This window comes from Acanthaster planci, linkage group LG07, assembly GCF_054643075.1.
Source record: "Acanthaster planci isolate LZ-2023a linkage group LG07, COTS_SCS, whole genome shotgun sequence".
NCBI lineage: Eukaryota > Metazoa > Echinodermata > Asteroidea > Valvatida > Acanthasteridae > Acanthaster > Acanthaster planci.
In genome coordinates this window covers 17,188,705-17,203,469 of record NC_141783.1, presented here as the reverse complement: position 1 = coordinate 17,203,469, position 14,765 = coordinate 17,188,705, and the positions used below count along the sequence as shown (strand labels likewise).

Below are 14,765 nucleotides of genomic sequence, written 5' to 3'. Positions count from 1 at the left end.
GGGATGGGTTGGCTTTTTAAGACTGACAATGGACACCGAAATGAGTGGCATATTTGATCAAAGAGCAAAGGCGAGTAGTAGCACGTCTCACGTCATGCCGCCATTGTTGTCGATCAGCTGGCTGCAACTTTGTAACCCACCAACGGTCTACTGTTGGTGTTCGACATCAACATTCAGTCGTAACGGATCTAGAGCTACCCATGAATTAGTCTGGTTCCTTGAACAAATTGCCCTTCTGACTTGTGGACTTATGGCTGGGAATCGGGTCCTACTCGCGAACATTCAGGTAGTGCGGAAAAAGAGGGTACTGTTTAAAAAATTTTGAGAAAAAAAATTGACAGGCATGTTCAAAATCAGATCAGTTTAAGTGGCTGATTTTTATCTTGACATTTCTGTAAATATATTCTTTTTGTTTTGTGGCATTTTTTTAATTTCATAATCCAGAAGATTTATCCTAGTCCTTATTAATTCAATTCTTTGAGACCACTACCTTCAAATATCCTCAGTTAGTCTGAGCTTTTTAGTAAAACAGGTTCCCCCATAGTGCATAAGATTTTCAGGTTACAAACACTTTTCAAATACTATGGCATGACATTTTTTAACACTTCAATGTTGGAGGGAGTGTTCATAGGAAAAGAACATAGTTTTTTGTACCCGTGAATATAATAAAAAAAGACTGGCTGACCTCTCGGTGAGAGGACAGTGTCAGTGTTAAATGTGTTCATCTTACGTTTGTGCTCTTGGACCAACTCTGAAAGCATGTATTTCTTGTGAACAGAAGCAAGCACAGATGATGTCTAATTTCTTGTGGTATTCTCAGGTGAATGCCCCGAAGGAAGACATTTGGGATGCTGAAAGTCTTGCAGAGACCGTCGACAGACCCAACGAGGCAGGAGACGACACGCAGTTCAAGATGGTTAGTTGGGAAGTTTTGACTTGGTCAAGCTGTCACTGAAAGCTGCAATTTGCTTATTTTATTTTGCCTTCATTAGTGTCATGCTATCTTGCATTATGTTCATGGCGTAAAATCTTTGATTTGAAGTGAATGTGTATTCTGCATCGACAGAGTTGAAGTCATAAGCTGTGCTGATTAACCCTAACACTCCTCAGTCCTCCAACCGGTGAAGGATTGAGGAGGGTTAGGGTTAACCCATATTACTGGACAAGCTCAAGCTATATTGCTGCTCTAAAGTGAACATTAAAATCTTCCTCACAATTGGTTCAGAACAAGTGCATAAATCAGCGTAAATTAACAAAGAATAAATTAATCCACCTGATATTTATGTTAAGTTGAAAGACCTGAGAAAGTACACCAAGCGTGCAGTAAACTTTCCGTGTGTTTTGCTCGAAGAAAATTCTAATGTGATGTCCTGAATTACCACAAAAACAATTTTGACTTTCCTTCTTGGTGAAGTGAAAAGAGTCATAGACACTAGACCTCCCACTCCTTTTCCTAAAACTTCAAACTCGTGAAACAGTCTGACCGATCCCTAAACTATCAGGCCGCAACATTTCACTGAATGCCCCACCAATATGATCATTCGTGACTCACTGTATCGACGTACAGGAGACGAGGCTAGTTTGTTTCAGGACCCTTGTGATCATGCGAATTATTCTCATCGCAGGATGGTGTAGGAGAAGGTGATAAAGACTGCGTCAAGGATGCGGGAGACGAGAAGAAGGATGCGGTCAAACACGAGATGGCCGACAAGCTGGACTCGCTGATGAGCACCGTGATGGTGTATGTCAGGGATACATGCTTCAAAAATGGTAAGAAGGGCCAATTGGATGAGATGGGGGTAGTCAGGGTGGCTAACCATTCCCTTTCCTACCGACCACTGTCAGTTTTTTTGACTAGGCAGAGTGATCTTTTTTTACACTGCCCACGAACAATCGCAGGAAATGCAATTATCAGAAAATTAAAAAACATGCCATGAAAATGAGTAGAAAATTGAGGGGAGTGGTTTTGTCGTGGGAAAAATGATTCTTTAAACAACTTTTTCACCCTCCTGTTTGAACAGTTGCTAACAGTAAAAAAAGTACTCCACTTCCCCTGCTTCTCTACACGTTACATGTTACCAATTTTAACTGGAAGGACAGCTTTGTCCAGAATGTGAATTTGCATTTGGAGGTGGATCTGTGGACTACTTCGTCATTTTATGCTGCATAGCTGACACATGCTTGAGCGCCCTCAATAAAAGGCCAGGGTACATGCATGCAGTGGTTTACGCACACATGAAAGACGCCTCAGATTGTTTTAGCAGAGTGCACGTACTGGTACAGTGTGTGCACAGTGGTACTTGCTGCGCAGTGGCAGAGGTCTCACTCTTTGTCGTATTTGGTACGGTGCTGAAGGCAGGTCCATCATAGTCGGGCATTCTTTTCACAGGTCACAGGTCAGTCACAAGTCAGTTCATTAGTCGAGTCGGGTTACAACGGACGAACAACGACAAAGGAATGCCTTTTTTTCACAGCTCATTTGTGAAGCCCGGAACTTGAGCAAAAAGTACACGTTTTGAGATAGACCTGTGAGGACTTGGATAACTTCTTATTGTTTGTGATGGACTAAACTCCGGCATTTGTTGAGAGGGCTCCCTTTCGCCCAGGTTCATCCCGCCTGTACTATTTATCTGTTTCCAATTATCCTCCATCAGACGAGTTCCAGTTAGAGGAAGCAAGACTCCTTCACAAGCATCTCCTGCAAGTCTTTGATAAGGTCATCCTACCCACCCATGCCTCCAGCCATGTCCAGTTTCTGCTCTTCTACTTTTGTAGTTTCAGACAGGTAAGGAATTTCAAAAAGTCCTCCACCTCCCGCGTTAGTGGCAAGCTAAGCTCGAGTGTGACATACTTGAGTAGATGTGTGTTAGACTGTTGGCATTTCTACTTGTGTTGCAGGCCAATCATTGAAATGTGCACAAACTGAATTGAGTCAGTCCAGATAGCGAAATATTCAAGCATGAACATGTTCAGTGAGAGTGGGCCTACTCCGCTGATGGGACCAACCTCGTGAGCGTGTATTGCTCTTCGGAGATGACCTTCGATGAACATGTACTTGCTCAGTACTCTCATGATTTCATTGCACATGGTCTAAATATGAAATCGCCATATTGTCCTTCATCAAAGGCACTGCTTACTTTACAAGGGATATCTATTATAACTGATATTTTATTGGTACTTGATATTTCAAGTAATCTTGAAGAAACACAAATGAACAAAAGTTTGTATATGAATTGAGTTAGAACCAATGAATTGGTCAAGGTAAGTGGCTGTTTTGAAGAAATTGTACTGGACATCACTTACATCCTGGCGAATGAATAATTGGCTGGAGTAACAAGTTTTTATGACGCTTCTTAGCTCATCGACAGATATTTTGATCAAATCGGTGGCAAAATTTTCCTCATCAAGTTCTGGGCATGTACCTCATTAGTAATAAGGAGGTCTTTGTGTGAAAAATTATCAGCCGAATGCAAAAAACTTCTACCATCTCGCATAATCTTAAAATAAAATAAATGTAGCTGGCTAAGAATGCCATCTGTTAAACTTGTTTTCATGCAGGCAATCATAGATGCATTTCTGGAGTTTCTATGGAAACGTTTCACCAATCCAAACACCCCGGCTGTACTGCGTCAATCCTCTGCGTCCTACATAGCAAGCTTTGTCTCCAGGGCAGATTACCTCCCTCTCAGGTACGCACATCGGGTCATCCTACTGTCAAATCATCCTACTGTCAAATCCAAAAGCCGGCGTAGCCTGTAGGGCATGCTGTGAAACCTGTAAGATGTTATCACTAGAGGGCTTTTGTATTGCAGTGTCCTGAAGAGCCGCACAGTGCGCATGTGGATTGCAGTGAAGTGAGTCAGCGACTCCACTCGCTTCCCTGGAGTCAAGCATTTGTGATGGAATGGTTGAGAAATGCAGAGATTGTAGGGCGTTTACAGCAACAGTGAAAATGTTCCACTTCCCTCATTCTGATCTATTATCCACCGAACAGCACCGCAGTAATGTGGCCTTACCAACACCACAATGTAATCACCGATGCATGGAGTGAACAAAATGCCAAGTGTAGTGTCTTGTTAATCCTTGCCCCACAACAACTCATTGTGAGAAACAGGAGAGCTGATTGTGCTGGAATAATTGATTGACATATTTTATTCACTGTCACAAAATTGTCGGTTAAATCAGCAGATACATGCAAGCAATACTCCTGTTTTTAATTTTGTTCTCCCAGTACTGTCACAGCGTGTTTAGACCTGTTGTCGGGCTGGCTTCATTCCTACATTGACAATCAGGAGGTGAATAGCAGACTTCAGCAGGATGTGTGTGTACATGGGCCATTCTACTCCCTCTGTCAGGTTGGTTGATTGATTAATTGATTGGAAAGCGTCAGTACTGTTTCATTGTGTGAATCTGCCAGCGTTGTAGTCAAATCCATCGTACTTCCTTTGGAAAGTGTCTTCACAAATTGGATCACAAGTCCTTTCACAAGACCAGTCGTAAGAAACAGTGAACAATGACAACGGAATGCATTTTCATGGTTCATTTGAATAGCTTGTGACTTGACGTAAGACTGAATGCCTTGTTGGGGACCTGACTGCAATACTGGCATTGGCTATCTTTTACACAAAGGCTTTCTTTTACACAAATAAGTATTTGACACTTTTCCAGCAACTGGTTGTCTTCATTGTGAATCTGAGTCAAGAGGCAAGTTTATTTGTATTCCCATTTTTAATGAATTTGTCATACAAGAACGATATCCCATGAAAATGACTTTGGCCCCTAGTTTGCTATGTGAGATCAAGTTTACAGTATCTCTCCTGTAATTTTTTTTTTCCCTATCATGAAAAGACTGCTGAACCACTGGCTGCCGGGTGTTTTTAAAAAATGCAATGCACACATACAGGTCATTTTCAAGATTTTTAGTTTTCAAAATTCTTCAAAAATTCATCATTTCATTTAATGCACGTTTACACCCACATGAATGACTGATTTGTGGCTACTCTAGCTGACAGGCAACCTCCATTGACTCCTGAGTATTTCAGCCAGGCCTGCCGCCCTGCAAAAAAAGAGCCCAGAATTGTGAGGTGTTGCGTAATTTCCTTTGTTCCCAGTGAATGCGAGTGGCGTCTTTTCAAACGCGGCTGGATTAGTGTGCAGCGGTGCTGTGTTGCTCATTAGTGGAGCCCTGGAGTACTTTTGTCTGCGGTACCAATCCGTGGGCACGCTATGCCCAAAACAGTAGTATACTGTTTAAAAACTGTGACGGATTACCTTCGAAAAATGCTAGCTGAAAATGATGGCAATTCCCAGCAGCAGTTTTTTTGTTCCGAGTACTGTCTTTTGTTCAACAGACCAGCTTTTTGGTGCAATTTTGGGCAGCCCGGCTCTGCGTATCAACCCACGGTGCTCGAAACGGGGTTCCCCGGCAGCAAGGGGTTAAAATATTTTGCTGTAAGTTCACGCGATTTCATGCCTTTACTTTCTTTTCCAGGCTGTGTTTTACATTTTCATCTTTCGACACCGCCAGCTTCTTGCTGACAACAAGGGACTTCACTACGTGATGGGGCTGAACCTGGAACGCGTCGTCACCTGCAGATTAAACCCCCTTAGGGTTTGTCTGCCATCCATCGTCAACATGTTTGCCACTCTGACCAGGTGAGGGGCGAGGTTGAGTTTTACATCTCACGATCTTGTGACCTCAGCATTGTTTTCGTCCTGTCGTAGTTGTGCTGCCTCGGAAACAGGTCGGCTCCCTTTTGGTTCAGTTTCATGTCACTGTGGGTTATCAGTCTGATTCCCTGGAGCTTGAAAGCACGCAGGAGCAGAAATTATGAGCAGAAGCAGAATACCAGTGAAAATGCAATGATTGGAGACCGTTTTGCAAGTCGGTTTTTACGAAGCACATAAATCTGTAGCAGTGTAGTTACTCTTATCATCTCTGTGAGATTAGGCCCTCTTTGCCAAGCCATGCCAGCTTTCCTGGCATCCTGTATTGGATGTCTTGAGCTGAACTTGCATTTTACTACAGTAGATTCCCGTTATAGCGCTCCCTGATATAATGCTCTTACCGATGTAACGCTCAATTTTCATTTCCCCATCTGCACGCCCATTCACTGTGTGCATTTTTATGTGGTTATACCGCTTCTGTTTGCAACGCTTTTCTGGATATAACGGTCACGATTTTCGGCTCCCAGAACCATATAAAGCATGTGACATGATTCCAGTTGCAGCACTCTTTACCTTGGAAAATCAGATTTTTTGAAAATCAACACATGTGAAACCGCATCGCAAGGCCACTGCGCCACAATTGGCTGGCCATCCTGGACACCAGTAGTTTAGCGATCACACAGAGTGCAGCGCGATCACGAACACGTGCTCACCATGGTGCGTGGCTTTGCTGTGGTGTCATTGTAGTGATTATTTTCCCACTTTTTATTTCTTCTCATGGTGTAATTTGGGACACAGAATAATCAACATTGAGATACCACATGTGGTATTTTGTTACCTAAAGGTTTTTTTCCCTCGATAAATAAAATCAGTCACTTAAATTGTGCGTGTATTTTCGTGTAGCAAATCTCGTCTTTTCACCGATTGTGTTCGGCGTGACATGCCGGGTCTGTTTTCACTTGGGTTTTCTGATGAAATATCACTTTCTGTGGTCACATGGTTATTTGGGAAAAGTCAGCGATTGGACTGTCCATGAATGGGTACGCAGTAGCAGTCCAGGATGTCCCGATGGGTGAAGGTGCAGTGCATGTGCCGCGATGCAGCATGCATGAGGTCCTGTGGCAGTTTTTGAAGAGGTTTTTTTTTTTTATCGGCGTCACAAAAACGTCGAGATAAAAAACCAAGGCATGTACTTCGAATATTACGGTACATACATCTGCCAATACATGTAAACGAAATTCATATACATGACATACATGTATATGAGGATACATGAAACTATACATGTACATAGCAATACATGTGCGTTGTACATGTTGCGCGTCCATCCAGTAGGCTACAGCGCTGTGCGGTTATAGTGCTCAATTCTGTTAGGTCCCCTTGAGAGCGCTATAACGGGAATCTAATGTAACACCTGTGCTTCTAATGAGTGTCACCAGTCCACAAAAGTTTTGGGCCAGTCATTCCTAAGGAAATCTGTGCTCTTGAGATGTTGTCATTTCTTAGCTTGTGGGAATATTATCCAGACTTGCAAAGATGGATTGAATTGTGGCATTTGTGCTTGAATTTGGTCAAGATGTGCTCCACCCACATATCTTGATTATGTGTACGGCACAGACAGCAAAGACGGAAGGAAGCAGCTTAAGTCATATAAACAGCTCTCGTTTGTAGGGCTCTGTCTTTCTTCCCAACAGATTATCAGTCAGTCCAAAAGTCATATCAGAGATTTTCAGCTCTCAACACGAAAGGGCTTTTCTTTCTTTCTGTCTTAAAGATGTAATTTGGCAGTGCTTTTTGTTTCAATATCAGTGTAGAATTCCATTAAATATGAAGTCAAATCTTTACTCTTAATGTTGATACAAAACACTTCGATAATGCAACATAAAAATTGCCTTTAGATACAAATTGAAGAATGGACCACCAAGGCTATTTATTAGCTTTGAAAGTCAACCATCAGCAGTGATTTTTACAGGAACTGACTTGCTGCATTTTTCAGGAAATACCAGATAGCATATTGCTACACGATCATTGAGCGGAACAACAGATCGCTGCACCAGGTAGCCAAGCTACATTCCAGCGGCTCAGCCACACAACCCTCTACAAATTCACTGGATTCGTTCTTCCCTTTCGACCCCTACTTACTGCCGAGGTGAGATGGCCATGCCCCTAACTTCCACTCAGTAATAAGCTTACCCCACATTGATTTGGGATGGAATCGGGAAGGGCTAAGTTTGTACTTCATGTGTAATTGAAAAACAATCAAATTTTGTTTTTGTATGTTAGTATCACCGTTTCATTCAAATGTACTTTTCCCTAAAAGTCCAATTTTAATTTTATTTAGCATTTTATTTCCTCCAGGTCAGGGAAATTTGTCCAGTCCTTGTACAGACAGTGGGAAGGATGTAAACCTGACGAAGACACTTCCAAGGTAGGGGAAGGCTTCAATATTCAATCTGTTGGGGAGATCAGGGGTGTGGTGTGCTCTCAGCTATGCTTGAATTTAGTCGAGATTCAGTACATGTGCTGCATACATGCATCCTGGTCATGTGGTACGACACAGACAACATCAAGAAGAGATGGCTAGTCAAGAGATGGCTAGTCAGGTTCTTCAACTACAGGAAAATCTTCTTATAGTGTTCAGTGGAAGAAAGTTGTTGACATTCTGCAGACTTTGTATATACTCAACATTTACTTTCTAAAAACTTTCCTTTTCCAAACTTTCCTTTTCCATTTTCTCTAAGCTTGAATCCTGTCCAGCAAACAAAATTGCTCTCCCAATAGTTTTGTTTAGGAGTATGGCTTTGAAATCCATCATTTTCTATTTTATATACCGTATCCTGGATTTTTTCCTTGGATACATCATTGCTGCCTTTTGTTTATGCCGTGCTTAATTTAACTTGAAGACCCTACAATGATTATACATGTTTGCTGTAGAAGTAAATCGGTCTGGATTTTTGTTGTGCTGTTCTCTCTACAGAGGGAGGAGGAAGAGGATGAATTTGTGCAATATGAAGAGTGGGACAAGGACCTCCCCCTGGGAATCACACCTACAACTGCGGCCTGCATCTCCCCAGGGTTCAGGAGCTGAGGATGGGTAGGCTTGTGAGAGTCAAAGAGCACCGAAAAGTTTGAATGTCATGTAAATAGATCTGGCTCAAAAGATCATCAATTTATAATATTATTTTATTCATTGCCGTATTGGGCACCATTTGTTTCCTTTTTACTATTTTTTGAACCAGTGTACTTGAAGAAAATGTGCTTGTGAAGACCTTTTTATCACAGGTTGTAGCATTTTCATGAAATAGCTCTTGCACTAATGCTCGATGCCTGATAGTTTTTGCTACAAAAAGCAGCGACTGTCTGGATCTGTCGTGGTCTGTGATACATGTGGAAATGAATTAGTGGGAGTGACCCTTCTGGTTATTTCAGGGGGGAACTATTTTGGGAAAGACTGGAAAGCTACCAGAAAACACTGGAAAACATTGGGAGAAATATCAGAAAAATCTGCAAAGATTTCTGGACAGTACTAGAAAACTAGCAGTGCCCCCCCCCCCAAATCCAATGAACCTGTAGAGAAATGTGTGAAGGCAACGACTGTCTCTGCTTTGAAGTTGGCGTTGTAAGCAGGAAGAGTCGCCTAGCACTGCCAGCTGCTTTGCATCTCACGCATGTCATTTGGGAGCGTGGCAAGCCATACCACTTTCTGTGGCCCGCGAATTGGCACTGCCTTCACACTGGGAATTTATTAGAATTATTTTCCTTCCTGACAAGATTCCATTTTGTCTGGTCAGGAGATTTCCAGTGAAGATTGGGCACTCTATGTCACTGTCATTTGTGGGTGATGAGTAGGAAGCATCATGTCGTTTGGGAGCTTGGGTTGTCTTTTGAACATCAGGAAGGAGGGAGAATATCCCCCATTACCTTGTGCATGGTGCTGGTGCATGGTGCTGTTTGCAGGAGTCAGCTTTTAGCATGCAATGCCAAGGCCCTCTTCGCCATCTTCTTCAGGATACCAAACATGGACAGGAGTGGAGGATTGAATTTCTTCGTGCCCTGTTAATTGTGATTTGATTCAGTAAAAATATTCTGAAATTCTAGTTTATAGTCAGATTTGCAAACTGTTAACAGGTGGCCCTTGTGACTTTGACTTTTTTATATTTTCTTTACATGGATCAAAATCTAACTTGCTTTTTGAGATTAAGAGACAACTAGTGCGAGGTCACTTTTGGGGGGAACCACTGTGCGATTCATGGTTAGTATGCAAAATTCCTTTTAAGTTTTCATTTTTGCTAATACAAAGGGTAAGCGTTATCTGGCATTTTTTTTAATGTTTTAAGCTGCGCAGGAAGCATTTTCAAAATGGTTGAATGGAAGAACTTCAAGAAGTACCCCTGATGAGAAATTCAGATTCAAAATGGTTCCATCTCTTCAAATGTTTTTAAATGTTAAAAAGTTCACTTAATGATGTAAAGACTTAGCAGCATGGCTAACAATGTAACTTTTCTTGAATGTGGAATGTACTATAACTTTGCAGGACAACTGCAAATAGCCTTGTTATGAGCCTTGCCGGCAGAGGGGTTTAATAGATACATGTATGTCTAGACATAAGCTCTTTGTTGACTTTTTGTTCTTCTCAACCATGTCAACATGTTTTCAGTGTCCTTTTTAACAAAGGCACATCTGGTAAAAACGTAATTTTTATGTACAAATGGGCACCAAAGTAAATTTAAAATAATCCAAAGCAAAAAAGTACTCCGAACACTACAAATCTGTAAGACATCACAACGGAAGCTATCAAATTTACACATATACATGTACATATTTACAAATAGTTTATATCAATATACACTCAAACCTCAAAGGCACAGCAAACTACTATTTGAAAGAACTGCATTCACCTCAGTATTTAAAGGCATTGAAGCCAGAACTTTTTCTGCACACCTTTCAATAAAAAATACTATTACATTTCAATAACATCAATTTTTTTTTATTTCAAGAAAGTTTGTCGACTTAGAAAAAAAAATGACTAACTCTTACTTTGCCCAACTTTCCCACACTTGCAGCATTTTCATGTGAGTAATCAAGTGCTATTGAAAAGTTTTTTGAATGTACAAACTTTCAGATAACCAGTGGGAACATGTCTGGCATAAAAATACACAAAAGCACAGCAGATCCTAAAATTTCTGTATTGATGACATTGATGACATTACACCCAGGCTGTCCCTGCTATATGGTCACCTCCCACACCAAGATCTGATTGTGTGCCACAGTGAAGGCAAGCTTGCCAGAGGGAGTGAAGCGAACTAGCTGAACAGCATCATTGTGGGCCACAAAATCTTGGAAACTGCTTTCGTGGTAGTCGACCAATTTGATCAAGCGCTCTGTAAAAAACACCAAATGAAGTTGGCGTTGATGTAATTATTAATATGAAAAAATAATTTCACATACATGTGGTTTATATGACACATTCTACCATCAGATGGCTTTCATTCTAAGCAGATCATCAAATTTAATCAGTTTTGAGGATATCACCCGATTAAGCGCCTCACACTCAGTGATTTACCGAGTTTCCAGGATGTCACCCGATTAAGTGCCTCACACTCAGTGATTTACCGAGTTTCCAGGATGTCACCCGATTAAGTGCCTCACACTCAGTGATTTACTGAGTTTCCAGGGTGTCACCCGATTAAGCGCCCCACTCAGTGATTTACCGAGTTTCCAGGATGTCACCCGATTAAGCGCCTCACACTCAGTGATTTCTTTTTACAGTAAAGCCTATTTTTGGCTCAAGCAACTGCCACTCTGCGGGTACCCTTGACGCCTCCGCATTTTTCTGAAGCATCTCCAGAAATCTCCAGAAACTTGAGAAAGCCACAACCACGCTGAAAACATGGGGAAAATTCCTAATTTGTCCTTGTCAAGGAAAATCAAGCTTCAGATACAGTCCTTGCATTTCCTGGACTGTATCTTAATCCCATCAATTCCTTCACAACCTGCCGCAGGAGATTCTTAGCGGATACTTACCAGCTGTGCCTACTGCTATTAGATGGCCTCCTGGACTCACATCCAGCGTGCTTGCCCAGTGGGTGAGTGCTGTGGTACGCACAACCTATCGACCAAGTCACAGGAAAAAAGTTTTACTTCAATATATTGATAGAGGTATATTACACGCCGTGACCACTAACAAGCTAAAACCTTGTTATTATTAAGTCTTCTTGCTTTGCAGTTTGATTCATGAAATGACAATTACCAATACCTACACGATAATAACAGTTTGTTTATAAAGTTCTACAGTTCTCTGCTTCATAGAAAATTTAAATGAAGTCTTTTTTTCAAGACATGTGCAATATTACGGCATAACAAAACTTAACGTGTAAAATCCATGCTTTCCAAATTGAAAAATTAGGGGGAAAAGTAAATCGCATTGTCTTTTTTTTATTTCTCGCAAGTTTAAAAGGAACGAGGCTTTTCACCTTTTTCTGAGCAATGCTGTAGAACTGGACCTGTTTCTGCATACCATAGCCAGTGTAGATGATGATATCCTGATCGGTAGGGGAGAAACGGGCCAGGCTAGGGGGTAGAAGCTGATACTGAGCCTGTCAGAAAGGGAACAGCAATAACACATTGGCTGACTGTAACTTCAACATACTTTGCCTGGTGAGACTTTACAAGCGCACACAGCATCAATATCCGTGAACTCCAGTCAAGTTTCAACGGAACTACAGTAAAACGCTGCTACAGCAAACAGAATACTTCCAACTTACACATCAAAACCCACATTAAAATGGGACCCACCATCCCAAAACCAGGCTGAAGTAGGTAACTTCATAATCCCAAAATAGTGGAACTTCAACTGTTCAGATTTTTACGGGGGTTCTACAGCTATCACTACCCGTATGAAGCTCACTGCTGACGGAATTTGGATTTACGTGGATCACTTTAAAAGTGAAAAAAAGCTGAAGGAGAAAAATTGTCCAACATCACCAATACCGACTTCCGCCTGGTTTTGGGATGGTGGGTCATAAATACATTGGAATTGCACTTTGTTGAATGTAGACCTGTGTTATTTTCCTTCCATATTTCAACATTCGGGTTGTTGTCACTGGAAATTGTACTGCTAAGTGAAAATCAAGCGTTTGTCCAGTAAAAGTTCCGTGTGTATGGAGATTTTGGAGCCAAGGGCATGTTTGGTGTACCCAAATGTTTGGTGTGACAGCGCTGGACTGTAAGAATCGCCAAACCATGCATTTATCTAGTGATGGTTTAAGTAGCTACATGTACTTACGATATCCCCCTTTCTAATGACCGTTCCGTCCGGGGCAAACGCCGGAGCCGGAAAGCTCAGCCAGTCCACCATCTCACACAGGTCCTTGGGCCAATCCGATGACCACACACTGACCCGTCGGTCAGCACTGGCGGCCAGCCACAGGTGGGGGGACCTCAGGCCAAGTCCAAGCTCTACGTCCTGCAGTAAGTAAAAAAAAAATTAAAAGCCAATGAAAGCTCCACCGAATGAATGCAATCCTTTCAGTGACTTCAACAAGTTTGATCAGCTTTTTTAGGTGTGTCTCCAATCGGCTGCCAGAGTTGTGACTGTGTTAACCACTACCAGCCGGGGACTCCGAAATCGGAGCCGTATGGTTTTATATGTGTGGCCGGGGTCTCCGAACTCGGACAAAGGAAACAGGGCCCTGTAACAAAAGACCGTACTCTGAACAAAAGACCAGGCTGCTGGGCATTACCGGCATTTTTCACTCTCAAAAGTGGTGATAATCCAGCGTTATTTTGAAACCGTATACCAGGGTTTGGGGTATTTTGAGCAAGCGGATTACCACCGGGGACAAAAGCTCTCCACCACCGCAGCGATGAGCCACACAGCACCGCTGCATGCTAATCTGGCCCCTATTGAAAAGAGGTCAGCAGTGCACTGAGCCAGGTTCGTGAACAAAAGACAGTTGTTTAACACCACACAATCTGGGCTCTGTTTACAAGGCTGCAGGCCGGCCTGGCTGAAATATTCGGGCGTCAATGAAGGTCACCTGTCAACTTAGAGTAGTGCCTGAAGATTACTCTGTGTGGCTATAAACGACTGTTAAATGGAATGATGAATTGTTGAAGGATTTTGAAAATGGAAAAAAATGATAGTCATGCCGGCCCAGCATCCTCAACATTGAAAAATGCCCCGGCACGAAGTGGTTAATAGTTAGCACTCGCCCATGTACATGTCCTTGCAACCAGTGAAAACCTAGACTTAGCTTCCAGACACAAAAGGTGGGCATGTTTGATAAACCACAAACTCATAGGACCCAGAATTCTAGTTTGTCAACAGCCAAGGGTAATTCAATTTAAAGCAGGCAGCCAGTACCATGTGGTTAACGATAGCATTTCATTTGACCACAGGCAAGAGAAGCTAATACTCTTATGTTAGATTACATAGACAGAAACCTCTACCTCGGATTGACTTAAAGTCAGATGTTCCAGAACTGACTTTTTAAATTAACGTGAAAGAAAAGACAAAATATGTACCAGGTTGGTAGAAAGACTTTTTTGCTGTCAATAAATAAATTTGGAAACATTTCAAGTACATCTTCAAAACAAAAAGCACCTTGGGAAATGATATGAACATGCTCCAAACATCAAAGTCTCATCTATGACAGGCTGTTTTAACCACTTCCTGCCGGGGATTTCAGATCCGGACATGTACGCTTTATATGCGTGGCCGGGGTCTCCGAACTCGGACAAAGGGAACAGGGCCTTGTAACAAAAGACCGTACTCCAAACAAAAGACCAGGCTGCTGGGAATTACCGACATTTTTTCACTCTCAAAAGTGGAGATAATCCAGCCTTGTTTTGAAACAGTATACATGTACCACGGTTTGGGGCATTTAGAGCGAGCGGATTATCACCAGGGACAAAAGCGCTCCACCACCGCAGCGATGAGCCACACAGCACCGCTGCATGCTGCAGTGGCCCCTATTGAAAAGAGGTCAGCAGCACACTGAGCCAGGTTCGTGAACAAAAGAAAGTTATATAACACCACACAATCTGGGCTCTTTTTACAAGGCTGCAGGCCTGGCTGAAATACTCAGGCGTCAATA

The 14,765-nt window shown here is 42.2% G+C and overlaps 2 protein-coding genes across 4 annotated transcripts in view; one reads left to right on the top strand and one right to left on the bottom strand.

Annotated features, from left to right (window-relative positions):
* The first annotated feature begins 753 nt into the window (after nt 1-753).
* LOC147798668 (RNA polymerase I-specific transcription initiation factor RRN3-like) lies at nt 754-9,212 on the top strand. The gene is made up of 9 exons (XM_087139374.1): nt 754-916; nt 1,626-1,770; nt 2,655-2,785; nt 3,559-3,689; nt 4,232-4,355; nt 5,492-5,655; nt 7,664-7,816; nt 8,026-8,095; nt 8,645-9,212. Exons 1-9 carry the CDS (start codon nt 791-793, stop codon nt 8,753-8,755), a joined length of 1,155 nt encoding a protein of 384 aa, XP_086995500.1. The 5' UTR covers nt 754-790; the 3' UTR covers nt 8,756-9,212.
* Nucleotides 9,213-10,069: 857 nt separating this feature from the next.
* wdr90 (WD repeat domain 90) overlaps nt 10,070-14,765 on the bottom strand; it is a 40,248-nt gene continuing 35,552 nt past the window's right edge. For all 3 annotated transcript variants that reach the window (XM_022236816.2, XM_022236817.2, XM_022236818.2), the window contains exons 34-37: nt 12,953-13,132; nt 12,141-12,263; nt 11,692-11,776; nt 10,070-11,048 (exon numbers count right to left, since the gene is read on the bottom strand). In XM_022236816.2, the coding sequence (XP_022092508.2) occupies nt 10,894-11,048; nt 11,692-11,776; nt 12,141-12,263; nt 12,953-13,132 (543 nt within the window). In that variant the 3' untranslated portion in view covers nt 10,070-10,893. The remainder of the gene's footprint in view (nt 11,049-11,691; nt 11,777-12,140; nt 12,264-12,952; nt 13,133-14,765) is intronic.